General features: G+C 43.4%; 1 protein-coding gene across 3 annotated transcripts in view; it reads right to left on the reverse strand.

Moving 5' to 3' along the window:
• ERGIC1 (endoplasmic reticulum-golgi intermediate compartment 1) overlaps positions 1-27,375 on the reverse strand; it is a 57,696-nt gene continuing 30,321 nt past the window's right edge. Inside the window, exons 4-10 of one of the 3 annotated variants that reach the window (XM_040573052.1) lie at positions 19,497-19,591; positions 18,737-18,861; positions 15,976-16,080; positions 11,884-11,944; positions 10,739-10,839; positions 7,867-7,989; positions 1-2,106 (exon numbers count right to left, since the gene is read on the reverse strand). In XM_040573052.1, coding sequence (XP_040428986.1) covers positions 1,999-2,106; positions 7,867-7,989; positions 10,739-10,839; positions 11,884-11,944; positions 15,976-16,080; positions 18,737-18,861; positions 19,497-19,591 — 718 coding nt within the window. In that variant the 3' untranslated portion in view covers positions 1-1,998. Of the gene's footprint in view, positions 2,107-7,866; positions 7,990-10,609; positions 10,840-11,883; positions 11,945-15,975; positions 16,081-18,736; positions 18,862-19,496; positions 19,592-27,375 lie in introns of those variants that run through there. The other 2 variants (XM_040573054.1, XM_040573053.1) reach the window with 2 other exon arrangements.

Genomic DNA, 27,375 nt, shown 5'->3' on the forward strand with positions numbered 1-27,375 from the left:
TTTTCAAGTTGATTTTTGTAAATGGAAAAAATGTATAAAATCTATCCATACGTTAACAGATACAGGAAATTACACAATCCAGTTTACACCTAAAGGAACAGCAATCAGTCCATAATAAGAACAAGGAAAAGTTCCAATGCTGTAACTGGTCAGGAATCACTACAGGGCAGAAAATGGGCCAGGGTAGGGGTGGGGGGTTGTTGGCCTTTTTATTTTTAGGGGGGTGTGGGCATGTATGTTTGTGTGCAGATAAAACTGGCTACCTTCCCTACTTCCAAAAGAATGAGACAATTTCAACAGACATGTATTAGGAACACTTTTGAAATGTATCTGACTCTAGCATTAACACTGAATATTCAAAGTTTCATATTATTACAACAAAATGTTTGGACACTTTGGCCTCCAGGAAAAGGCAATGGACAGTAGATATTATCCAAGAGAAATCCTGCACCCGTCTTAGAATTTATACCATTGATTGAGTTAAGGATTTTAATTTTTTATGATTTTTGTCTATCCTGGAACACTTAAAATCTGTGTATCCTCAGCTCAGACACTCACAAAGCATGCAGTGACTGTTACTACTCAAGGAACGTTAGGAGGGTATGGAGAATGCACTGGTGGGCATTGGTCTCATTATCAGTGAACTCATGTCTATCGTTGCACACAAGCCACACCTGGCAGTAGCTTTCCCCTCACACCTCCATTTATTGGAGGTCTCAGAAGACAAGGCTTGAATGAACGGGCATGGAAGTTCAGGTACCGTTTTAAGGAACAGAAGAAAATTGCTAGCAGGGGCCGGGTTGTGGGAATGCCTGCCCTGCTACTGGTGTACCTGTGGGTGAACAGTGTCAGTCTAGGGCTCAGGAAAGATGCCTGATTGAATTTTAAAGAAACAGGTAGGCACCTTAAACCGTGAAGAGACAGGCTTCCTGTGTTTTACAAGTGTATTCAATATACACACACAAAGCAAGACAGTAAACTGTGCTCATCCACCCAGAAGACTGCATCATTTTTCTGGACACGTAGAATGGACAACCCCTTTTCAAAATAACAACAACAGTAATAATAATAATAATAATAATAATAATATTAAAGCAGAATTGCAGAGTCCAGACTGCTGGGTGGTCTGTGTTTAAAAAAAAACAAAACACAGAAGAAAGAATAAAAGCTAATGCTGTAAGACAACTATTCCCTTTCAAAGCAAAGGCCACATGAAACTGTGTTGCTCAGTTTGGTTTTTACTTCATGCCACCTGTAAACACAAGACTGGATATTCAGTTTCTGGGAAGAAATTAAACCACTTTTACATCCAGAGTAAAAGAACGGCCCTTCCTCTGCCTGGATCACAGATCATCCAGGAAAAAGTAGCTGGGGGAAAGCTTCCTTTTCAAATTTGCTCATTTCATTAGAAAGGTCATATCTGAGCGAAAGAGCTTTCCACAAAAGCCCAAGACATTTCTTGATGTTATTTCTGCCCTCTGTCTCTAAAGCTTGCTATGGGAACTAACACTTTCCATTCCTCACCAACAGATACATCACCTTTTTGGCACCAAGGGTGGAATTTCTTCCTAATGTATAACTTTGTGTTATATAAAAGTCGATTGTCTAATCATGCAAATCCAACAAATTCCAAAAAGTGCCAAAAGACAGCTTAACTCTTTGTAATCTACTACTTAGTTTGTACACTGCCATCGGAACCTCCCACAGAAGATCCTGTTCTCCTTACTTAGATCTGACAGTATATTTCATATATAGCATTTCAACCCGTTTCTGGGGGGACAGAATCAAAATCTAAGCCCTGATTCCATTGATTTTTATTTTTTTTTCTCTCAGAGCTCTGAAATGCATGGAAATTTCTTTGATTTGTTGAAGAGGTCTTCACTGAACAGCCTTATTAGAGAAAAACTTACTGATTCAATCAAATAGAAAATAAAGACAAAAACAGGTAGTGGTAGGTTTCTCAATCTTTGCTCCTGTCCTTGGAGATGAGTTTCACCGCTACTGCATCTTCCCCAGCTGGATCTTCTTCCAGGCTTCTGATGCTGTGAAAATGCAGGAGTCGAGGATCCCAGCTACAGTAAACGTTCCCCCAATGATGGCACATATCTGAAACATACAAAAGAGGAAACAAATGTTAGTGAGGAGGCAAATATTTACGCAGCTTGAAACTGAGAGGGAAGATATTGCCTACTGCTAGGGTATCTTCTGGAAGCATGGTAAGAACTGAGTAACAGTGCAGTAATTACATGACAATCAGTCAGGAAAAATGTTCTCTGTAGTGGAATAATTTAGTGTTATCCAGAATCATCGTAGCTTGAGCCAGTCATAAAACCCAGCTCCTAGGAGTACAGCATAAACGCTGTTCTTTTCCAGGCTGAACTCCACCTAACAAAGCTTTCTAGAAGCTCTGTGTTGCTCACGTCTTCCTACTACTGTTTTCTATTATAAATATCACGTCCTTGTAGTCTTTTCCCTATTTCACAAGATAGAGCATTCGCAAACAGGCAAAAGACACTTAAATAGCATGTTAAGGATAGTGACTAACAGAAAAAAGTAGCTACCGGTGACACCTACAGCTAAGTCTGTCTAACACTTTCCATTACAAGGGCTGCTTACAAAAGCACTGCCAACTTAACCACTCGTGAGCCAAAGTTTTCCATACAAGAAGTCTCGGGTAGAATTATATAAACACATAATCATTTTCAAGAACAGAGGTAGGGAAAAGTTTAATCTCCTGATAAGCAGAACAGCCTAAAGCAGTTCTCGAATGCTAGAAAAACACGGCAGTATTCTGACATCAAACTAAAGTACCTTGGCGTGGCGCACCCAAAATCAGGGGGCACCAGTTTCAGCCATTGCACCACATCGCTTCAATTCTTTTTATCTATGAAATGGGGACAAGGCCAAAACTGCCTCCCAGGGAAACTGCGAGGGAAAACGCATTTGAAGTGTCCAATACCACGCCAATAGCTGTCTCAGAGTCCTTGTGGAAACGCACAGCCCGAAGCTGGGTTAACACAGACCACCCGAGAGCAACAAGGCAGTAGGCAGGTGAATACCGTACGATGGGAAGAAACGGTGCTCACGGGGTGCCTCCCCACCACACACACTGCGCAGGGCTGGGTTCACATGGAAAGTGTGATGCACGGTAACGTAACCTAGTAACATTTAACAGCTAAGTTATAATTACACAGGACCTGGCATTTCTTAACGCCCACATTTTTTGGCTTCCTAACTGTGATGCTCTTTTAATTTGGTCTTTTGCATGTAATTCGCTGTGTAGGATTAGGTGGCTTTGAGAAGGAGAGACGGTGGGTCAGTGAGGATGGGACGCAACGCAGGGCTTACCTCCTGAGAAGGGCCTGCCTAGGAAAAGAGGAGCTGGCTGTGAGTGAGAAAAGCAGGGCTTCAGGGAAACGCAATGCAACTAACCCAGAGGGGAAGCGGAGCCACACTGACCTACCGTACCCCAAAAAACACTAAATCCCATGGGCAGAGTTACAGACAAAAGAGTAACGTAAGAGCAGCAGCATTGGGCTCGGCATGGAGTTAGCAACGGCAACAGAACAAACAGGTCATTAATGGTGAGTGAAGGCAGCAAGAAATAAATCACTCATTTACACGCATATTTATAACCAGGGTATTTGTGTGCAGTGAACTCAGTGAGACGAGGAGAAGCAGCAGGGACAGCAAGGCAAGGTAAACACGGCTTTTTGAGGGATGGTTGGCATTCCAGAAGATAAAGGCTTCAGAAACCAGAGCAGCAGCCTGAGGCAAAGTTAGTAATTTTAGGGAACAAGGCCAGTTCCTGCCCTCTGTGTCCCCCAATCCCCCACAGCATGACACAGGGTGACTTTTCAGGGAAAATGACAGCAATGGAGTTGGGTTAGTTCAGTTCAGAGCAGCTCAGCTGACGGGAGATTTTACACTGCAAACAGCAAAACCGTCCAACACTAAGATTTTGCATCATATGGTAGGAAAATGTGATTTCAGTGCAGCAGCGCAAGGTAGCGGGGAAGAGAAAAAAAATACATATTCATCTGCACTGCTCTGTGCTGCTGAGTGTTTATGACTCACACACACCTGGCATTCGCTTGGAGCCTGCCTCCAAGCACGCACACAGTGCTCGGCTTTGTTGCGACAAAAAAAGGCAGCGCTGGGGTTGGTCTCTAGGTCAGCACGGAAGCTGCACCACCACACTTCTGGATCATCGCTGCTCTAATACGTACGGAGCTCTGTTCCTCTGCAGCGCTGAAGGAAGTCAGGCATCGTGCACTTATTCATATTTAACGGAGTTTTATGCTGTGAATTATTTGTGCTTGGCCCCAGGAGTTTGACTCAGGCATTAAAGGAGGAAGGAAAAGGAATATAGAAATGTAGTAATTACAGAAGTGAGAGACAATGCAATGTGGGACATACAAGAGGCTTTTTAACAGCATACGATTATGGGATAGTTGCTGGGATGCAGGCTAAGTTTAAAGCAAAACGCCAGCAGATATGCAAGAGGCAAGGCTGCAAGCAAGATGACAGAAAGGCAAAAGTCAGATGTGACTGTGGACCTTTGGCAGGTCTTAAATCTGGAGGTGATTTAAAGGACAAAGACGACCAGTAGGAGCACCATGTAATTCCCAATACAGTAAGCTGCAGAATTCCACCCAGAGGCTTCTGGCTGACCTGCAGCACATCTTGTAAAACAACACTATCTTGGCTCTAAAAAAATCCATGGGACTGAGTCTGTGCTACCTGTTGGCAACAAGTCCCATGGCTGAAATAATTCTCCCTGCAACCGTTTTTTTACCACTACTTCCAGCTTAATTTTTTTCATACCTAGCAGGCTGACTAGTCCTGTCATATCAGGAAAAAAAAATACAGTTTTTTCTTTTCTTGGATTTCGAGTGCTTCACCAGAAATTTGGCTTGTTTTCTGCCTGCTGTCCCCCTCCAGTCCCTAGGCTGACCTCATGATAAAACACTTTCTTCAGCTTGGCCACTTGCAAGAACTCATGAATTTTCAGCAGTGAAACTTTCCCCTTTGCACCACAACCTCAACCACAAGGCTATGAATGGCTTCTCTTTACTGGGATATATCTTGATTTTACACTGTATGATTTAATAGGCAAAAACTCCTGTGTATAACACTGTGCTAGGTGTGTGTGGTTAACCTCAGGATCCATGGCAAATTCACAATGTGGCAACAGTGGCAGCATTGATTTACAAGCAATTCAAAATGCTACTTAGTACTGAATTTTTTGAAGCGTGACACATAAAGTAAAATCTATCCTAAAGCAATGCCTTTTGTCCTACCCAGGAGGCACCTCTAGCATGGTACAGAAAATAAGGATAATTCTGAATACCACAAAAGCCAAGGAACAGGCATGAGTTTGAGTGCTGAAATACACAGTGCAGGGGTTCAGCTGGGAATACAGAAGACCAGGGACCAACGCTAGGCATGCCACCCTTAGCAGCACTGAAATTTTTGGAAGGCAAGCACAACACCAACAAAGAGCATCAGATAACCTTCCCAGCAGCAGAATGAAATTCCTTTGGCTCTGCTGAGCAGCCAATACCCTTCTCACCTGATCACTCCACATGGGACCGTCCCTCTTCAGTGTATCTGCCCCTCCAATATCAACACTGCTTACCCTGACACACCATGCTACGTCTCTAACCCTGCTAAAGTTTCTTTTAAACCCTAAGGATCCTCTCACCTCCCCAGGACACACTTATTTTGCTGGAAGTCACATGGGTGCCTTAGTAAGCAATCTGCTCGATAAAAGCTGTCACAGCACCCACCCCAGAGCCCCTCTTGTCATTTTTAAAACCCAGCAGCTGCTGCTCAGAAAAAGCTGACGCGTTTCCACGGCCCCATTCAGCAACGACTCCAGATGCCCCAGCGCAACAGGCCAGATGCCTGGGCCAGGCAGGTGCAGCCTCAGCCCAGTGGTGATGATCATTAACCGGTCTCCAAAGCAACTGTGATGCAAAATGCCACGCAGCAAATACAGGAAGGGGCTAGAGCAGCGGAAAGGACAGAGCAGATCGTGTCATCAAAACAGGGCAAAGAAACCTAGGACAAAAGGTGTGTTAATCCTCTGCAGCCCTGCTCCCCTCCAACCTTTCCGGTGCCACTGGAATGCTCTAACACCCACGCCAAGTCAGAGCTGCCCTAGCGTAAAACTTTCCTAGCCTAAATGAATGCAAGAGCAGATTGTCTGCACTAGGGCCAGACAGGCCATGCTGATAGCCACGGCACGGCACCTGTAACAGGATCAGCTGCCTTTAAGTCAGCCATGTCTGAAAAGGGTCTGGAAAACCTGTGTCTGACACGCTGCATAACAGCTCCTGCAGATACCATTGCCATCCGCATGACTCCACAGGAAGGATGTTAAATTGGCATGGCCCCAAGTGAGCTGCTTCAGACTACAGCCAATTAAGACTGAAGTAGACCAAAATCAATTCTTAACCTCTTCTTCAGCAATCTAGCAGCCAGCATGCACCTAACTTTACAGACGGGACAGGGCAAAGCTCTAACTGGGTGATCCCAAATCCAGAAGGTCATCGTGGCAATCAGGGAGCCTCTCCTCTGAACTCCTTATGTGAACTCCGAAGCACAGCATCACATTCAACAAAGATGCTATTTATATGCATACAATGGCATACCAGCAGTAAATCAATACTACCAACAGACACGACAAAGAACAGTGCCAGCTATCAGTGATTTCTAAACATTGTTTCCTGTTAAAAGCACCTCCACACTTCCACCCCCACCAAGAAGCTTAAGTAACCTACGAGAACATAGTGCTAGGGAAAGAAATAGAGGCAGTATGAGATGCCAAGTAATAAAATGCTGATGTTTGACCTTTTTTAGGATTATCTTTGGAAGCCAGACAGACACGCTAAGAAGAGAAGGTCTTAAACCATGACTTTTAGGTTTTGCTTCAAGCCCCTTTGTCTTGGTATGTGTGTATCCTGGAGATCACACACATCTCCGATGTTAAGTGAAAAGAATTTGGTGTTTATCAGAAGCTGCAAAATCAAAATCCTTAAGTGCAACATAGCCACACTGTTTATGTTACTTCCAATTAAAATATTCAAACAGTTTAAAAATCAAAATCCGAGATCTTCATTCCAGACCATTTATCAACTACTTCATGTTGTATCGTGTCTCACTGGCACAAAGAGACTGCAGTTTAAATTTTAAGCCAACTCCCTCAAGACATTTTTTTTTAAAGTTCTGGAAGATCTTGAAATAACTCTTAGCCTATCTAGCAGTTTGGACAATACAGCTTTGTTACAGGTGCTGAGAGCAGTACTACAGGATGTGATCTGGATAGATCAAAACACAGCTGGTCGGGAAAACACCTCTGGAATTTGATAATGCTGCTCTTCTCCACTTCTGCCCAGGAGCAGAAGTCTGGAGCTGGCCTACCCATTTAAACCAAGCAGCTATACTGAATAAAACAACTGCCTTGTCTTCTCTCCAAGTTAGACCTCATCATCAGAAAGGTCATACTGAAGCCTGCTTTACTGCACGCCACATTAGTTTTAGTTCCAAGTTTCTGACATGCTACAATCATGCTCATCCTGCCTAGATAGAGTTTGGCACTTCTGTAATAGGGTAATTTTCTTCCTTCTTGTGTCTAACTATTAAATCAAATTGTCAGAGTATAGGACTTACCAGTTACCTCACTTACACCTCAGTACAAGTGTGGTGATGCACTGCTTTATTTCAATTATGTCTCTGAAGCAGAATTTATTTCAATTATGCTCTGAAGCAGAAACTCAATTTTTCTGGGAAAGTTAGGCTCAGAAAAGAAATGGAAGGCAGGCAGAAAAAAAGGAGAATTAGAGATTTAGAGTAACTCACCGATGTGATAAACCTGTACAAAGGCTGTCGCCTCTCTGTGTATTTCACTGTGATGGGGCTCAAATCGTAACGAAACCAGATAGCTGGGATAATGCGGCCAGTGTGACTGTAGGCTACATACTCCTAGAAGAGAAAGTGGGGAAAAACGTCACAAAGTGTGAGCAATCTTATTCCACGTACAGCATCTGCAATAAAACTGCTTCTGTGGATCTGGTCCTTAATTGACTGTTCTGTATTAATGATCAGACAAAGAAGTAAACAGTTAATTCCGGTATGATATTTTTTCCCCTATCCTTCTCAAACAGGAAAATAATTTCTTCACAGTCTGATTATGATATTGATGGGAACAGACAGTGATGAAGTTATGCTCACCTTCATTTGAAGTTACAGAAGTAAGGAGAAAGACTGTCTGTCACTGATTAGTCTAGCTTAGATCTGCTCTACTGAAATGCAGGGAGTCTCTAAGTGGTTGCAGGTGAAGTTTTTGTACTGTCAACATGTAAATTATATGCTGGGAAATTCATCAAACAGAACTTCGTTTGCAAGAACCTGAAAATCCCTGCTTGTCTATGCACTCAGAATAGCAAGCGGCAATTCCTGTCTGTGAGGCCCCCTTCACATGGGGACCAACAACATGAATGCTTTGCTCACTGCTCAGTATGAACCACACAGAGCCCTTAAAGCGTCTCTTTTAAAGACCCATTTAGCGGGTTTAAAAATCATGCTGAAAGCCGGCATGAAGCTGTATACAGAAAAATATTGACAAAGGTTACAAAAATATTTCAAGCTGGTTCAAGAGAGACATCTTTAGATTTCCATTGATAATCTCCTTTAATCCATTTAATTAAGAAGAGGTACAGTGCTATGTGTCAGCCACAGGACAACACCGTGGTAAGACATAGTGCACAATGCCAATGTAGAACAGATGCTAACATCAGCTTAGTATCAAGTGTTACATCTTTCTGAGCTAATATTTTGTCTGTGCTCTCAGTGGAAACATCTATCAAGCTTCAAGCAGCAGGACACTGATCTCAACTGACAAGCAAAACCAAAGAAAAATCTGCTAGGAACTCAGTACAGAGCCATCAGCATTTGCATGGCACACACCGCCTCTTTACCCAGCTGCTCTTCCCTTCTTTTATCCCTATGACATGCCTGCCAACTCAGATGACCTTTTCAGTCTCAGTTCTCCTTCATGCAGAGGCAAAGACAAGCTCATATACTTTGGAAAGATGAAGAAACGACAAGCGATATGACACCCATGAGCATGATACAAAAAAGACAACTGCTTTTCCCTTTGAGATCAGAGGGAACCAATGAGCCAGCATCAATCTCTTACCAATCTCCTTCGTTGATCTCATATAACTCTTAAATTTTGCTCTATTTAGGTTGGGTTTTTCTGTTCGTTTGTTTATTTCCCCTCCATGAATGAGGAGAAAAGTAAAATGGTGCTGAAATGTCAGAATACTTTCAGGACTCTTATTGCAGACATTTTCTGCAGCGTATGTTGAGAGAGTGGCTACCTGGGGAAGTGAGGAAACAGGATCTAGTAGCTAAAACTTTCTTCATCTCGTAATACTAGCCAATCTATGCCAGACTATTCCAATGGCTTCCAATTTCTTTTTCCCACTAACGAGAATGGCAAAGACTAAAAACAGTGATATGAAAATTTTTATTTTTAATGGGAAGAAAATGCAGAGGCAGTGCTGTTTCTCTGCACTTCAGTTTTGACAGAACTGACTTCATTTCTTCCTTCCTCTCCTGTTTTCTACACCAGCAATTCTACCTTAATGAGTCAGTCTTGGCTGAACTCGCAACCACGTTCACAGAAGTGTCAAAAGCTTCTGCTGTCTGTTTTCCAAATTACTTTCAGAGCTTGTGTCACACGAGTCTTATCAGAACAGCAGTGGTGACATAAAGCAGAAAGAAGACATTGTTATCTGAATAGAGAGAGACATCCAAATCATTGGGACAAGCAAACCCCAAAATCACTAGACAGGAACACTAATCTGAGAAGTAGCCCATGAAAGTGCGTGTTTGAATCTCAGTTATCACACACTAGCCGTCATTAGCTATTAGAAATGGATCCTGGACTTTCACTTAGCACCTGGGTGGCAAATTATTTTAAATTGAATGAGGAATTTTACCTTAATAATTAAATATATTTTTAAAGAAGAAAGTTCAATACATTTTATTATTAAAATACAAGTTTCTACACATTTATTGCAAATTCATTCAAGAATTATAAAGTTACAGTAACTATCATAATCCAGTATAATAAAGTAGATAACGTGAACTAGTCAAGCTTTGCATATTTGCTGCTGCAGATTCAATGGCTGAGTATCAGAAATCGACATTTGTAAAATGCTGAAAATTCTGGTACAATTCTCTTCTGCTAATTCAGAGGGTGTTATCTCCTTCATTTCAGTTTATTTAGCTACTTTTATACTGGCTGTTTTCTGAGTTAATAAAAAAAATACTGGAATTGAAAAATTAAAGAAAGCCCAAGAAATCTTATCTCCCCTTCTGACACACACTTAAAATGCAATGTAATAGGAGAGATCTACTACTTATAAAATCCTGAAGAACAAAAAAAAAAATCAGAAATGAGTCTCCTCCCTAGTCAGCTCAACTGAGTGACTTAATTTCATAAGCCAACTAGTAAACCAGAACCAGGAGCAACAGAAAGCCCTACTCTAAAGAGCTTCAGTTCCTCCTTCTCCCAGCAGAGGCTACTGCTCACCTACAAACAAATGTACATGGCTGTAGAGCAGAGGAGCAAGAGGGACGAGGAATGACGACTGAAGATCCTCCATGCATCCACTGGGCTGCAATGAGGAGCTTCTCTGAGAACTACCTGCTGCTTCTTTACCTTATTTGCTACAGTATATTGGTACGAGTATCGCTGCTTGCCGCTCATGTCTTCATACACCGTTGGGACTATCTTCAATATGTAATCATGAGAGGCTAGAGCTGTAGTCAGAAAAGGAAAGGAAAGTATAAATTAGTATTCAGAGAACAGAATCACAGCATGCATAGCATTTCAAAGTAAATATGGGAAATCAACTAAAACAAGTACGATTACAGAAAAGGTATCTCCTTCCTCATTACCTTCCAAGTTTGGATCACTTGAAACTTCCTAGCTGTTTGCAGTTAAAAATGATTAACACCACGAAAAGCTGTCCTGGTTAAATCAAGAAGTAGCTAAGGTTAGAGCTGTAGCTCAGCTGTTTTTGACAAAAAGTGCTGAGGCACAACCTCTGTAGTCCTATTTCTTTTGTGCACTCATCTCTACTCCTTTCTCTTCTTCCTTCTCCTACAGCTGCTTAACAATTACTCATTTTACATTATTTAAATGGATTGGGCCTTTTTTTGTGTCTGTTGAAACAGTTTTAAAACAGAATTTAATTTGTTTTTCTTCAAGATCCGTTGGTTAAATGTAACACAAAGGCATTTGACTCTTGGAGGAAAAAAAGAGCTATCTTCATGAATAGCCATAGAAATTTGTTCCAAGAAATGGGCAAAACTGATATCCTACAGGAACATGAAGAATTGAAGGAGAAAAACTGAGCTGAATTGTAGCATACATTAGAAATTTATTTCTGTGGTGTTGGTAATGAAGAAGGGCAGTGAAAAACAATCTATCCTTCCATCCACTGGGCAGAACTTATGGTAAGTGTTAACTTACAATACAACAAGGAAAAGCCTTGGTGGTGGTGGCAGCAGCAAAGGGGAGCTACAGGAATAGAATTTGGATAAATAAACATGCTCTAATTCTACAGCAGATGGTCATACAGCAGAGGGCAACGTCCAGAGTGCAGAAGGACTGCAAAGAACCTTTTGGATGAAAACTTCTCTATAGTACTAGAGAAAACGGAAATGTCTGTCAGAAATGTCTGGATCATTTTGGTTAAAGCAGCAAATTAAAGACTTCTGGATACACCAGTGTTGCATGAATGGCCCTGTTTTCCCTCCTGCAGAGAGTGGCTAAGACCTGTAATCACCAAGAATACATACGATTTGAGCTGAGTTTGTCTGCTCCCTCCAAGGCATTGAATGCTCCATGAACATTCTGGACCTGGAAAGCAGAAAGACACATGAAGAAACTATGCTCTAACTTGTCACTCTTGACCTTTGCTTCCCTATCCTACCCTGTAACAAGAAGATCAGCCTGATTCAACGTTTCTAAAAACAAAGCCTCAACCCAGTAAAAGATGACTTGAAATATCTCTCAGTGACCATCAGCACAAGGGTTGGTTCCAAGGAAAAAAGTTGATTTCACAATGTCTTACAAGATGAAACTCCAAAGCCACTCCAAAGGTAAAGGAATTGCAGTTGGAGGAGGCCAATTGTGAAACAGCATAGTGAGATATTTCTTAAGAGCTTTGCATAGCTAACTGAAATTCACCTATCAGGCCGAAGGGAAATAAATGGGAGTCAGATTCAGGATAAACTCCAGAGTCCTCCTGCAAAGGTAGCTTATGTCAGAGCAGCTGGGTTTGCACAGCTTTAACTCGTTAGCCCACCCCTCACACCATGCACACTATGCCCTTGGAGCTGGGAAGGACACATGCCAACACTGCCATCCATTCAGCTTTTCCCAGGCACGCAAGTATCTCTTTGCCTAGAATAACAGGATTTCCACCCCATACCTTCCACATACTGTGATCATCTGGAATCTAATGTCCACCAACAGAATAATCAATTTGTGAACTCTAAACAAGGAAAACCCCACAGAACAGCTGTGGATTCGATGTCGCATCATTCACATAATGTACAGTAAGCTATACAGAAGGAACAAATAACTGCAACCTAGAAATTCCTGACCTTAACTCAGACAAGAGGGAAGAAAAGTTAGGAAGAAGTATTCAGTCATGCGTGAGTTTTACCTCAATAACAGGACAACATAAAAGAATTTCCTTCCCAGACCCTCTTAATAACAGTCAGCATGTGGATGCATTTTTCTGATACTAGTGGCTGTTTCCCTGTTCTGAATGCTACAGAGTAGATGATGATTTGGAGGAAGAAGAAACTGCACTAGTTTCTCTACTCAGAAAGGAAACTAAAGACACAAAATCATCAGCAAATTCAACTAGCAAGGTGCTGGTAACAAACACTAAGTGAAAGGAACAGCAAAACCTCCTACAGTGCTTTTCGCTCTGCTGGGATTTCAAATATTTTACACAACAGCAACTATTTCTGAACTACACCTGCACCTACACATTCTTTCTCAGTTACTATACATACATGGACAACATCTATGTAAAAAAGCCTTCGAAGAAAGAGAAACCACCGGCTTGGGCTATGGCCATGTACCATGCCCAATGCTGCTGAGAAGTAAGCTGCTTACTGCATATCCGGGCCAGAGATCTTAAGACCATTTAAACCACTCTAACAGTAAATATTTGAGTCACTATTCAGCAAATATGTATCCTGTGAAGTACCTGTATGTTTGGACTTACGTTCTTGTCCTTGGTTCCTCAGCTTCCACACTTCTGTTTATAAGTAAAAGCTGTCTGATCTGCTGTCTCTCTAAAGGAGTTTGCAAAGCTGCAAAGTACAGCACTTCCACACAAAGTCACCAGACATCTCCACAAGCTCCTGTTTCTGTGTCATCAGGCCCTTTGCTGCACTTGCTTCTCCTGCCTTTGCAGCACGGTTGGCACCTGTAACTCAGCCTGATGTTTTACCATGATTTCCCGTGTGGAATATTTTGGACTCCCATTGCTGTACTTGCTGTCCGTAGACTGCTAATTAATCTCTGCTCTGCAAAGTGCACAGGTGTGTTCCTTGGGGGAACATACTTGTTTGTACCTTGTTAAATACCTGGAGGGACTTCAAGAAGCAATAAGATTTTGGCCACAGTAACAGAATTGTTTTGCAACAGAGAATTTACGCAAGCCTGTTTAGCTGGACATTCTCAGGACTACACTGCAGTACACTAAGGCCAAACCTAGTGCTTTGAGTAGTGGTACTGAAAGCAAAGGGGGCTATTCAGTTGTTTGTTAGTGCCAACACTTGATCCTCACGCAAGATGGACCTCCAAAAAAAAAAAAAAAAAAGATGTTTGCCAGGGCTCTGAGCACCCTAGGCTTTAGCCTCTACAAATGCATTCAAAGACATACATATAACTTGACTAATCAGGCAAAGTCAGCCTGAACAGCAAGTTAAAATAACTTCCAACCTTGTAACTATCACGGGAAGACAAGACCTCTTGTGAAAACTAGTATTTTTCAACACACAGGTCTGGCACCCAACACAATTTTACAATTTAAAATGTATAATCTCCTACTTTCCACATCTGTTTCTTTACTTGATTACCTGTCATGCAATAAGCTAAACAGTTTGAGTTTTGGTATTGTTTACATTAGAAAAAAATCTACAAGAAGCCTGCCACTATTGTACATGAACTAACACAGAAGAACTGATGCTCATTCAATGCCAGACAAGATTTAAATCTCTGTTTCAAACAGATTTATTTTTTTTTTCTGGAGAATGCAGCATGCACCTTAGTGACAGAGCTAGCAACAACCTACAAAGAACTAAGTCCCAGCCCATGACACACGTGAATCAGACAAGCCCCTCAGCCCCCTTTAAGTAATTTGAGTGTATATTATATCAAAGCAGGTGGAAGACAAACCAAAAAAAATATTTAAAGATGCATCTACATAGCTTTAAAGCTCTCCATACTTGCTGGCTCTCTACACTGCTTGCTGAGTCTTGATAGCACCTGTTTGGTGAACACACACTTCTTTAATTTGTGCTGTTAAACTCATGTTTGCCTACAGGATCAGCAGCACCTACATGCTCCATTCTTGTGTATGGAGATGATGAGTAGTTATTTTGAGCTTTGAAAAGACTAATCGGAACTTGTCCAAATCATGAGCCAACTACAAATCCGCTAAACAGGTTTCTCACCACCAGCACAGAAGACGCTCGCTCCTTTGCCCCCAACTGTCCAGGCTTCTCGTCTCATTGATGCTGATTCACATCAATAAGAATTGATGCTACATCATGAATTCAGCTACACTGCTCAAAGACTCCATGATAAAACAATGGGAACACTACCTTATAGCACCGATTTCCCACGCAAACTGCAGAACTCCCTATTAGCACTTACCTAATATTTTTCATAATCTCAGTGTACTTTACAGACATTAAGCCAAGCTTATTTATATGCTAATATTTCAGCGTTCCCACACAAGATATTTCCTAAAAGAAGCCGGGAGCAGAGTCAGAAGACTACAAAGCAACGCTTAGACTTGTTAGCATGAAAAAGGGTTTTGGAAGTGGGTGTACAAGAAGCAGACTAATGAGACGTCTGTGCTGAGGAAAGAAGATTACAGAGAGACTACAGGTAAGCAATGTTTAGGGTGAGTCGCAAACTGGGTGTGCACATATATAACTCCCACCTATGATGCTAGCTACTTGGAAGTAGGCTAGAAAAGCACTGTAATCTGTCCTTATTGAGAAATCAGGAATTATTACATAACTTGCAACACCTGGTGAAACTCTATCCACAGGGCAAGTGCACGCGTTCAGCTTCTTCCCAGCAGGGAACTGGCAATTCTAAGTCTAACTTGTGTTTCACAGAACAAATTTGACTAATAGGTGTCTGCTATAGAAGCCTGGTGATGTGAATTAAAAAGAACTTGCTTGGTGCCACAGTAAATACAGAAGAGAGCACACATCTTCCCTCGGTATACTTACTCACTGCTCCTCTGCAAAGAGGGTCAAGACATGTTTGCTAAATTAATACTAAAAACAGTACTGCATGGTATTTTACAGAAACACTCCCAGCAGGAACACGGCCCCAGTTTTACAAAGGCACCTTCAGTTTCAGATGAAAACATCTACAACTGAAAACTCTATGACTGAACGCTGCTCTTTCCTGAAGTGTTGGCATGCAAACACTTGCGAACTGTTCTGGACTGAGTGCGCATTGCATGAATCCATGGGATGTGCTTGCTTATTACCCAGGCAGTTCATTCTTTTGTTCTCCCCACACCGTACACGGCCCTTCCATAAAACCAAACAGTCCAATACCCAAGTTACTCTGTTTGCATTCAGTCCCCTAGAGAAAGGAAATTTTCAGGGAAGCAAACTCACTTGTAACTTGTCCCCAAATGAGAGCTTGTGGATGATGTGAGTCATGTCGGGATTCTGAGGCTGCGCAGTGGCACTGTGCGTTGACACATGAAAGTTACCAGGGACCTAAAATTAGTCAAGACAAGGAAGACAGGATTTCACATTTTATCCCTCAAGGCATTGCTAGGCTCTGTGATATGAAGCTGAAATGCCTGGATCCATCCAGCCTGGCAGGCTGTATCTACTTAGCAGCGGACAACTTCTGGCATGTCAGAGAAAGGCTCTGAAATATCTTTCTGCACGTGATCAGCACCACCATGTTTTATACAGAGCAGAGATCTGTTACATCTCAGGAGTCAGGCATCTTCTCATTGCTACCGCTGCTGACTAGGAGGTGATGAGTGGATCACTCCCAACTTTAGGGATTCCTAACACTTAAGGCTATGTCTTTCTTTCCCATTAAAATAAGATTCACGTCTCTGACAGGCAACAAACAATTGCTTAACATTTTACTCCCACATCTCACATTTGTAAATGGGCCCACTGTCGCAGAACAACCTAAGAAAGCTGTGCGTACTTTTTTACTGTAGTACCGGTCATGAAAAAAAATCGTATTTGAGAAGATTGGTAGTTTTTTTTTTGACATATAACTCATTCTTACCCAGAAGAACTTTGGGGCACCCTATATAAACTATGCAAGATCTTTAGCTTACAGCCCTGGCAAGTAGCTGGCTTCTAGACACTGGTTCTGCCAATACAGAATTTGCTATATATATTTTTTTTTTTAATTGAGGGAAATACAAAGTTCTGAAAAACACAGATTTCACCTAAGGTCTCAGTTTCAACGCAGGAGATGAGCACTGGTGTCATTCTGACTGGATCACTCTAGCATGCACAAACTTTTCAGGTCACTAGACTCACACTATGAAGTCTTTCAGCAACTTCAGCTGAACGACTGTTAGAGAGCAAGCAAGAAAATTTTCCTAGAGAGAAAAGGCTGGGAAATTCAATGGTTTTCATTTGCAAACCCTTTGGCAAAGCTGGAAATCAACCTGACAGTGCCTCAGACAACAGCAGGATGACAGCTATACAGCAAGGGCCCATTGTACTTACTGCAGAGACTTCACCATCAGGGCCAAGGGAGGCCACATGCTGGTTACATGTGCTTTCAGGAAAGCTAAACTAAATGACTTGAGGAACACCAGTGCACTCCTGGGAACACTTTCAGGCGTGGACATAAGCTGTGTCATCCACAGGCTTGGTAAACAGGGTGGCAGAGTCTGCAGTAAGAATTACACACAAGCATCTCACTGTTACCTTGTCCTTCCTCTCCAGGTTTGATGCCCTGCCATGTACTATCATGTGTCCTGGCTCTAATCAAGCCACCAGCTGCTCCTACAACTAACTTACATAAGCTCTTTAAAAAGAGGAGTGTCTTTGTTATGCATGCTTATGGCCCCACAGAATAATGCCCAACTGCAACACTCGGTCACGTTTCAAAGCAGGTCTGTGTCCCACTCTAGATACCAGCTCACACAGAAACCCGTAAAACTTCTGCTAAGGGTCTGAAGACTTTCCCCTCAGACATGAGAGACTCAGGTTTTCAGAGACAGAAGCCCTGGGTCAGGCCCCCTCCCTCTAGTCCCAGGCACTACATGGGACAACGTGATTAGTGGCTTTGCACAAACAAAGCAGAGAAGGGCGCTCCTCACGCCCACACACAGCAACCCCCTTTTGAGTTGCTTTGGTGCGCACAACGCACAACATATACCACACAAATCCCAAAGTGTTTTAGCTCTACGCTTTCGGGATTAGCAGAACAAGAACTACCTTTCAAGAAACCCTTTCCCAGTTTTGTGAACTACCAGCTGCCAGTAGTTTTGGTGGCTTAGAGGTCAGGAAAGAAACGTCTTCTTTTTAAGTCCCTAATCCTTTCCATGCCACAGAATCAGTAAGAGGTTCTGCCTGTTATTTTTAGATGCGATTTAACATGACCTGGGAGGAGAAGGAAGTAGGATTTTGTAGCCTGTGGTACATGAGGAGGCGTGAATAAAGGGTGTGCCCTTCTTAGGACATCACTGGCCCCACCACTACCTCCCCCACCCCATCTAGTCATCTCTAGCATTACATAGCAAGATTATTCAATTCTGAACACACCCAGCCCAGAGAGGAGCCTCCTCCAGGCCTGGATTTTCATTCTTTGAGGCAGAAGCAAAGCATTCCTACAAAGCATGCGCACAGGCCTCATGCATGTATTCCAAACATCTCAGCACGGAGCCGTTTCTGTTATGCTGGCATCCTCTAGCAAGAACATTCCTGTCATTCTGCAGCTCTAGGAACAAAAGAGCGCTAGGATAAAGACACTGCCAAAGACCTCTGCATAGTGAGTCACATTTTGGAGGTGCAAAAATCGTGACGAGTCAACACAGAAGCCATCGGCATCCGTAGGGAGTTCATAAATCCCCTAGACATCAGGCTGCTGCACTGAAAGAGACAGTACTGGCCGCAACACAGAGCCACTCTACTGTTAAGGAATGCTATCTGGATTACCTGCTTTGGAGAGTAAGTCTGATCTAACATGTCCTCTGTGGCTCTAACTACACAGCCTCCTCTCCCCATATTGTTCTGCAGCACCAAGAGCATCAACCTCACCTACTGATTAGGGGCATGAACGTAATCCCTGCAGGAGAGACACGAACACAGATTTTCACGAGCTTTTTACAAATAGATCTTCCTAGCATTTCCCCAGCCAGCCCAAACTCACCCATTGTCACATACTCACCTTGTTGATGCTGAAATGTCCCTCAAACCTGCAGCCATCCCCATTATTGAGAGGTATCCTCATCGAGTTGTCAATATGACCCACTTCATGCCTTCCCATTTCATCCTGGATGTCTAGTCCAACTACTGCATGGGTAGTAGGGGAGGAAACAAAAAAATCAAAATCAAAGAAATAACAGAAAGGTTGCATAGGAAAAGCGTGCACTGCTTTTACTGGGAAAAATTCCACATCTTTTTTCTTCACACATGACTAAACTGTGCTAATAACATCATCTGTCAAATACTGCTATACCAGAATGAAGTTTGTAACCACACTCTTCAGACTGCTTATTTGACATAAATATATCTCCTATGACCTGCCAGGCAACTTCAATCTCAATTACAGAATCAGAAAAACTTCAGGTAGAAAAGGCAGGTGATTTGTGAAAAGGCAATAAATGGCTGGTGCGCTCAGAGTTACAAATGAAACCTGGGAGGTTTCTGGCTTCCAGACAGTAAAAAGTCACTATAAAAAAGGAAACAAGACTTAGAAAGAAGCCAGCAAGGGGGATCAGCCACTAACACGGGCTGCAGAGAGCACAGGGTCCAAGAAAACAGGTGGCCTGGCCTGGAACACAAAGCAGTTAAATACTGGCAAAGGTTGCAGTGACTTGATCTCCATCCACCCTGTTACAGAAGAAGGGTCACTGTACCAACTCAAGCCTAGTCCAAGTAGTACTTAAAATACAACAAAAACCAGGTAATTGAAAGGGGGTACTCACATTCACAATTCAGGTTTGGTAAACTGATGTTCAGATTAACTTCTATTTTACCTCCACTGTCTTTGTCTGGGTCATCCACATACAGCTCATTAACTCTAGAGGACAGAAGACACAGGTGGATTCAATCACAGCTACTTTTCACAGGAGAAGGGAAAACAAACAAACAAACAAAAAAAATCAAACTCAACAACCAGCTTTGCATGGAAAGGGAAAAAGGACATTTTGAGGCACAGGATTTGACTGCATGACAGCCTGAATTACAAGACAGAGCAGGAAGAGCCCTCCATAACTGCACGGGGACAAATCCCTTTAATTTTCCTTATCGCTTGACAAGTGCAGGATATGGTGGCTTTAGGCAACTACTCCCTTGTCCCAGCAGAAACAAAACTGCTCTGATGTACGCTTCCTGCCCCTTCCCTAACCTGGGCTTCCATGACTGACACAGACCAAGAACCTAATGCTGAAGAGGTGGCAGGAGGTCTGCTAGCCCTCTGCACACCTGGGACATTACTCCTTTTAAGAAAGAAGGAAGCACGTGCTTTTCCACTTATTTCATGAATAGTTTTAGAGAAAGGCTGCTCTCAACTATCCCACAGGAAAGCTTATTTGTGTAACTAATTGCCATTTGTTATTGCCACCCAGTTGACACAGCAGTGGCAGGAGAAGGCAGCACGGCAGGCCACTGGGCATGAGAGTCCCTCTGTGATTAACCATGCCATGCAAGAAAGCTGCCTGCGTTTCTTCCTTTTTCTTCACTTCCCATCACTGGTACTCCATTTTTGTGTGCCAAGGTCTCCTCTTGCACTTTTCCCCTTGTACCTCTCTCCTTAATGTTTCATTTCAATCTGTGAGCCATAATCAAAAGGAACGACTAAAATTGAGGAGAAGAGGATTCAAGCCAGGAAACAGATGGAAGGAAACATCCTGGACAGCAGGATCTAACACACTACGCAACAGTCTCCCAACGAGTAATGATGTGCCAGCACTGTGGGTGCTATGAAACAGATTTCACAGAAGACAAAATAGAGATACAGTAAAAAAGAATACAAGAGTATAAATATTGATTGTTGGCACATGCAATCCATCTGAGATGTAAAATATAAACCAAAAGAACCAACAGAAGCACAAACAAATGAGCTAAAATGTCCTTGAGAATCCAATCCAGCAAAACACACCACACTGACCCAAGAAGATGCTGAGGGTACCTAACAACTCTTTCTCTCTCTCAAAGTCTGACACTGTTCAGCCTCATCAAGTGAGAAGATTTGACAATTTATCCTCCAGCAGGACAGATAATAAAGCTATGGGAACTTACATTTAGGCAAGGTGCATAAAATAAACTACCTTCGCTACGAAGTGCTCTGTTTTATTTTTATTTAATGCTCAAAGTGCACAAAACCCTTTGACAAGCCCTTGCCGAAGAATACATATGCTAATAGACAAACCAGACTAAGGGCAGCTAACAAGACAGAATCAAAGTGATTTTTGCTCTGGTGATACATCTCTGGACCATAATGAACTGTTTGCCCTGTGGATTCAGAAGAAACAAGTCTTCAGACTGAGAAACACATGGCTGCCAATTTTTTCTGAGGTAATTACTCACGGGTCAGTGGGGTTTACAGACACTCATTTAAAACCAGCACAGCATTTGTCTTCAGCTTCGCAGCCCTACCTTTCTCTGTTTTTAATTGGCTTGACAAGTTGCTTGCAATCATTACTCAACGTATTTTTCAAGTGATTAACAAAAATGACACAGAGGGAGAGGCAAGATTGCTCATCAGCGACCTAGTTAGAAGCTTCTTGGCTGAGCCTTCTCCTTCCAGGTGGAATGCACTAAATCTTCTACGTGTTCATTACTGGCAGATTGGGTAGCGATCAGGATTAAGTCATATGTCCAAATACGGTGGCGAGGAGCACTCCAGCCAGGAGAGGCGTTAGTTCCCCAAAGCAATGCACCTTTCTGCATTCTCCCATCCAGATCCCAGTTGCCAGCCAGCCTCTTTCGTAACCACGCCTGGCTTCTCCCCAGCTCTCCGCCATCCGAGATGGGTCCATGCCCAGCCAGCATCGCAGGCAACCCGATTTCAGTGGCAAAAGGGAGCATCTGCACCAGGGCTAGCAGGGAAGCACGTGAGGCTTGGCACCTGAGCTGATAAATCCCAGCTCTTGGGAGAAAAATACTAGGAAGGTCAATGTTTGTAGTTGCTGATTTCCAATTCTGAACAAGCTAGAAGATGTGCAGTCAGGTGTGCTGCGTGAAGAAAACGCCTGTACGCCTTTCAGTGACAAGTGAGCAAGAAGCGGTTGCTGGTACAAGTCGATGGATACACTGCGCACACAGAGCCTTTACGTGTAAAAGAAGCTTTTACATCGGAAGGCAAAGCGGTGAGGTCACTCTGTTGCAGACTGGATCACTGAGGCAAAGAGAAGTAGGCCAGTCTGCCCACGTCACGCCGCCCATTAGTCGCAGAGATAAAGGGAACTGGCGTCCTGTCCTGAGCTCCGGTCACTGGACTGATGGCTCCCAGCCTGTCTCTTGGGCAAGGCTCACAGCCGCTTCCTCCTCCTCCTCGTTACCTGGTAGTCCCCTGCTCCTCCTATCCATGAGGAATTTCACAGCCCTGTCTATCACCGTGTAGACATCTGGCAGCTTACAACAATCTCCTCACTTCACCTCCCTCGGGCCCGCAGCGCTGCCTCTGGTGGGGCACCCTGCCTGCTGGCCTGTGCTGCTGCCTCCTCCCAGCTCATTAGGAGGGCCTGTGCTAACAAACCCAGCAAGGTTTCTCATCAGGGGCTCCAAACCGTACCCCTCACACTGATCTGCTGCTACTGAGGTGCATCTCACCAAGGGGAACCTTGGGCACAGTGAGAACATACCACAGGCCAAGCTTGCCAGGGCAAACCTCTTTCAACAAACTGGAGATTTCACTCCCAAAACACTTTCTGGAAATCCCACAGGTAAAGCAGACTTCCAGGGTCAAGGCTGCTCCTTCCAGATCTCCCCCTGAAAGTCTGGATGGAGTTGGCAGAGAACTGGCACTCACATCTCAGTTGCTATCCTCCTCCTTAAGGCCAAAAAAAAAAACCCCAAAACAACAAATTGCACACAGCCTAATTATTTCATCGGACAGTTCTGGGATGTTGGGGAAGCCAGTATTTGCCACCTCTAGCAACTCCCCCTGAAGGGATAACGTCTCCAGAAGAAGAAAAGTTGGCTGTAATTTATACCTGTCTCTTCTGGAATGTAATGTGTCCTAGGATTAGAGCAACTGTGCCTAACAGTGAATATGGGACAGTCAGAAGGGAAATAAAATCTGAGGTCGGACAGGACTCCGTAAACACAGCTGCTTCTATAGCTCTTTACAGAGGCAGCATACAGGGTTGTATTGTGACTCCAGAGGTGGCACATATCTCCTCCAAAGACCCCAAGCAAGTAGGAATTGGTATTTTACTGGTCGATGTTAAGGTCTGTTTGAATAGAAGCGGTATAATAAAGCAGAGGCGAGATGCAGAGCTATGAAAGTATAACAAGGGCAATAGCAAAAGTAGGAGGTACACCTCTCCCTCCCCAGGGCCTCCGATCACTGCTTCAAGGAAACGGAGGAAAGTTTCTCTACGCAGCAGGGGCTATGATCTACACAGAAAGAATCTGCTTCACTTCTAGAAAGAGCCACTGTGAAATACTTCACATTCCTAAGCAATGCTGCTTGGTGATAGATGTTCATCCCGTTTGCTTATAAATTTGTAGCATTACACAGAAACAGTCATCTAAGATTGCAGATTGTGCAAGCGGCACAAGAGACAGAATGAAAGGGGGGAAGAGCAGCAAGAGGGCATTTCTTTAAGATTTTATCCAAAGACGGCCAGACTTGTTCTCCAAGCTCTGGGACTTAGATTTATGATACAACAGCTTTGTTTCCCCAGAAACAAAACTTCCCCAATAACTTATTTCCATCCAGCAACCCCGGCCACCCTCATTAGACACTTGAGCACTTCCACAGCTGAAGAGCCTGCGGCCCTTTGAATACAAGAGGAGACAAGACGAGACACAAGGCATCAGCCTTTCAGGCCTTCACGGTCTGCCTTGGGTGCTCTCTAAGCACATCGTCCTTGTCCTCCGTCTTCCTTGGCTTAGCATTTGCTTCAAATAGTATTTTTTTTTTTTCCCTCTTTCAGAGGGAAAAAACAAGCACTCTCCTCCCCAGTCATCTCCCATACAGACAAAAAATACAACCACTTACTCCAGCAAGCTACATTTTACCTTCTCCTCTAAATCCCAGGAGGCATTCTCCCCTCTCCAGCCCAAAGCTTCTCTCAAAAGACTTTCTCAGGCAAACTCTCCAAACCCTCTTGGCTCTGCTTGCCATTTCATCTTATCATCACAACCGTCCTAAGCCTAGAGTCCTGAGCTACCTCCTTCTCATTTGTGCCAAACAAGAGACGACCCAACAAAGGACAAACAAACCATCGTGTTCTCAATTTGTGTGAAGAAAAAATAAGCAAATCCGCAAATTCTCTGCTGTGTAATAAATTGTGCACATCTATTACTCTGCCACTCGTAAGCTTCCTTCTATGCTCTGAATCTCAATCGATTTGTCATTTAGAAGGTCTTTGTCCCACATTAGGTCTTTGCTCAGTGTGTTTTCTATGCTTCACAGCTGTCCTACAAAGGAAGGAATTACAGTTCTCCAGGAGGCAGGAAGAAGAAGGGTTCAAAAGACGTCAATGTATATTTGAATCAGAAATTGCAAATGACATCACGACAGCACCTTCCGCTTCCTGCTAACCCATACACGTACATTAGGACAAATGGCATAACGACACTTCACAAATATATAGCACCTTATATTAGGTAATCTCCAAGTTCCTACGCAAACACTAATTAAGCTTCTTAACACCCCTGAGAGGTAGGCAGCTAAGCATTACATCCTTCTACAGAAAACTGTCTATCCCAAGGTCAGACTGTGGAGAGAGCAGGATTGCAGCTCCCATTCCCCTCCAACTACCAGGCCGTATTTCACCTGCTGGTGTAGCCTGCTCCAGCATTTCATCTGCCTCAACTGAGTGAGTTGGAGGAGTTGAAGTTGCATCTCCTAATGGTGTCTGGGGCCTGGAATTGTAGCACTGTGCTCCTGGTGCATGCAGCACATGTTCCGAGGCTACGGTTTCCTGCAGCAGAAATGCTTATTGCACCTGCTGCTTACAAGAGGTACCTCCTGACCCTGCAAGTCATGGTGAGAAATCATCACGGGCCAAGAGCCACAAGACACATTTCAAATACCTTGGAGAGCTAAGGGACAGAAAAGCTCTCAAGGTAGGTATGATAACAATTCTGCTTCACCACAGGACCATACTCGGACATGCAAATGAATCCAGCGTGAACAAGCAACGTTGGTCTCAAAATCACATGGCTTTTTGCTTCCTCCCATGTTTGGGGTACCCGACAGCCTGCATGAACAGTTGAGTTGTGCTGCATGGCCCCGGCACGGGAGCCAGGCTGTGTGATATTCACAGACCAGCCAAAGTATTTTTCATAACGATTAAAGCAAGCAGGTGCCCCCACAGTGCCACAGTCACCTTAAATGAACGAGGGATTTGGACATTGCTGATGATTTATGCTTGTATAGAAAGGCAGTATTTTTATTACAGATATCCTTGCTTACATAATTAATTGCCTTGCGGGGGGACACAGCCTTCCAAGCAACAAACTCGTCACTTCAGCCCGTTCAGTGTCATTACTTCAATTAAAACAAACAAACAAAAATAAATAAATAAATAAAACACCACCCACACGCCACCACCACCACTACCAGAAACGGTCTTCTGCTTTCTACACAGTGTGTTGTGGCAGATGAAATGTTGTTGAGCAGAAACATTCATACCACAAATACCACATTCATACCCTCCTACCCCTTCCCCTGGCTGCCACTGCAAGGTAGTCTAGATTAGTTAATTACATCTTTCCTTCTTAATAATGGAATACTTGGAAAACTCTTATTGATCCTACAGAACATAATTCATGACCTAATTACGGCCATAAAAGTACAGGATTATCATCTTGCCGGCTATTAACTTCTGGAACTGATCTGGGTTAATTAGAAAAGAGAGGTGATTTCTACGTTCTTGATTTGCAACATGACAGCAAGATGAATGAGGAAGGCCGTTAAAGGTATGCCAAGCAATTTCTACCCTTCAATCTACTCTCAACCTGTCAATCCTGCCCAGGAAATACCGGACACAGTTAACACTTTGGCTTTATGTCTGCAGCCATTTGACTCATTTGCTCAGTGGGACAAATGTGTTTGATACTGCCAGTTTTGCAGATGTTCAAATGCGGGACAAGGACCTCCTTTTCTTTATCTGTCTTTTACAGAATTAAGGAGTTCAATCTAAGGTCTTGTTTTGGACCGTTCTGAAGTCTTCAGTCACTCCCAGTATGGATCGAAAAAAAATCATGAATATCTTTGATTTCCAGTTAAACTCACCCCCTCCTTAAGGGCAACGATAGGTTGTGGTTGAGTAAAGAAACAAAAACCTCTTCCCTCACCAGAACTTCACTGTGCTTTTCCTGAAAAGGATCTAGTCCCACCTTAAAACCAAGCTTTGGTTTTCTTCGTGGCTGCTCAGAGGACTGCCTGCTAGGGTCATGCAACGGATCCTTAACATGAGCAGCTAGGAGTTTTCTAGCCTGCTCAGGGCTCATCTACACAGGAAGCCAGTAAGCAGCAAAATAGGATGTGCAGTTATAGTGCATTACCTATGGCCCATTAACTTCCTGCATGTCTGCCATAACGTGTACAGCATCTTAATTCAGCTTCCTAGCTGAAGTAAGCTCCCCGACACGGACGCAATCTGAACGCTCATTAGAAATGCCCACACGCTGAGCTGTGACGTAACCACCGTGATGCACGCTGGTTTCCTCACATTGGCAATCTGTTTGGGTTCAGTGTTATGACTGTTATCCTCAAGATGAAGGTGTAATTTCTTGGCTTTCTGCCACCCAGACACGTCTTTAGTAGTCGAGACTGTAAGCACTAAGACAACGGGCTGGTCAAGGAAAAACAGATTTGAAGTTGGGCAAGAGTGACCAGACAGACTTCTAGTAATAGCAGGAATTTAAGTTGCTACAGTCACATGAATGTAGAAGGAAGTCCAACAGGGGGGAGAAACTAGCAAGTATCAGGGCTTAGTGTGGTGCAGAGCTGACCTTACTTTCTCATGGCACAGCGAACATGAGCTCAGCAAACCACACCAACCTCCTGCTTCAGATCCATATACCAAAGAAAGCCATTGGTAAGAGCCAGACAGTTAATCCTCTGGGTACCACTGCTGTTGAGGTTGCTGCTGACTTGCCCTCAAGCAGGTTGTCAGTGCACACACACCACACACAATTACTGGCTGTAATAGGGCTGTGAGGTAAGTGCGAGTCCGCATCAGCAAACCTGGTACTTCTCTGATGTAAGGCACCAGGCCAACTGCTCTCAGTTTCACCTTGCTATCAAAAATGTGCAGCTATCCCCATGCATTCTGGCTCTGTAAAGCACATGACTGCTTTAAGGGAAATGTTACACAAGAGGAGAAGGACTGATGCAGCTGGCACTAGCAAAGCAGGAAAGCTCACCCCATGCTAGTGCACACGCTGGTTAATCATTCAAATCCTGGCTGACCTAGGAAGTTTCAAGATGGGAGGGATATGTGTTGCAAGAGATATAACAGATATAAAAAAGAAACTTGATATAAAAGAAACTTGAAACCTGCAATAAAAGGTGATGGGAATTGAACCATTTGCACAAAAGGAATCTCCTGCATCTTCAGAAGTATTTGATTTGTGGGCAAACAAGGCTCAAAAAATATTTCTGAGCTAGTATCTCCCTTG

Source organism: Cygnus olor, chromosome 14, assembly GCF_009769625.2.
Source record: "Cygnus olor isolate bCygOlo1 chromosome 14, bCygOlo1.pri.v2, whole genome shotgun sequence".
NCBI classification, from domain to species: Eukaryota; Metazoa; Chordata; class Aves; order Anseriformes; family Anatidae; genus Cygnus; species Cygnus olor.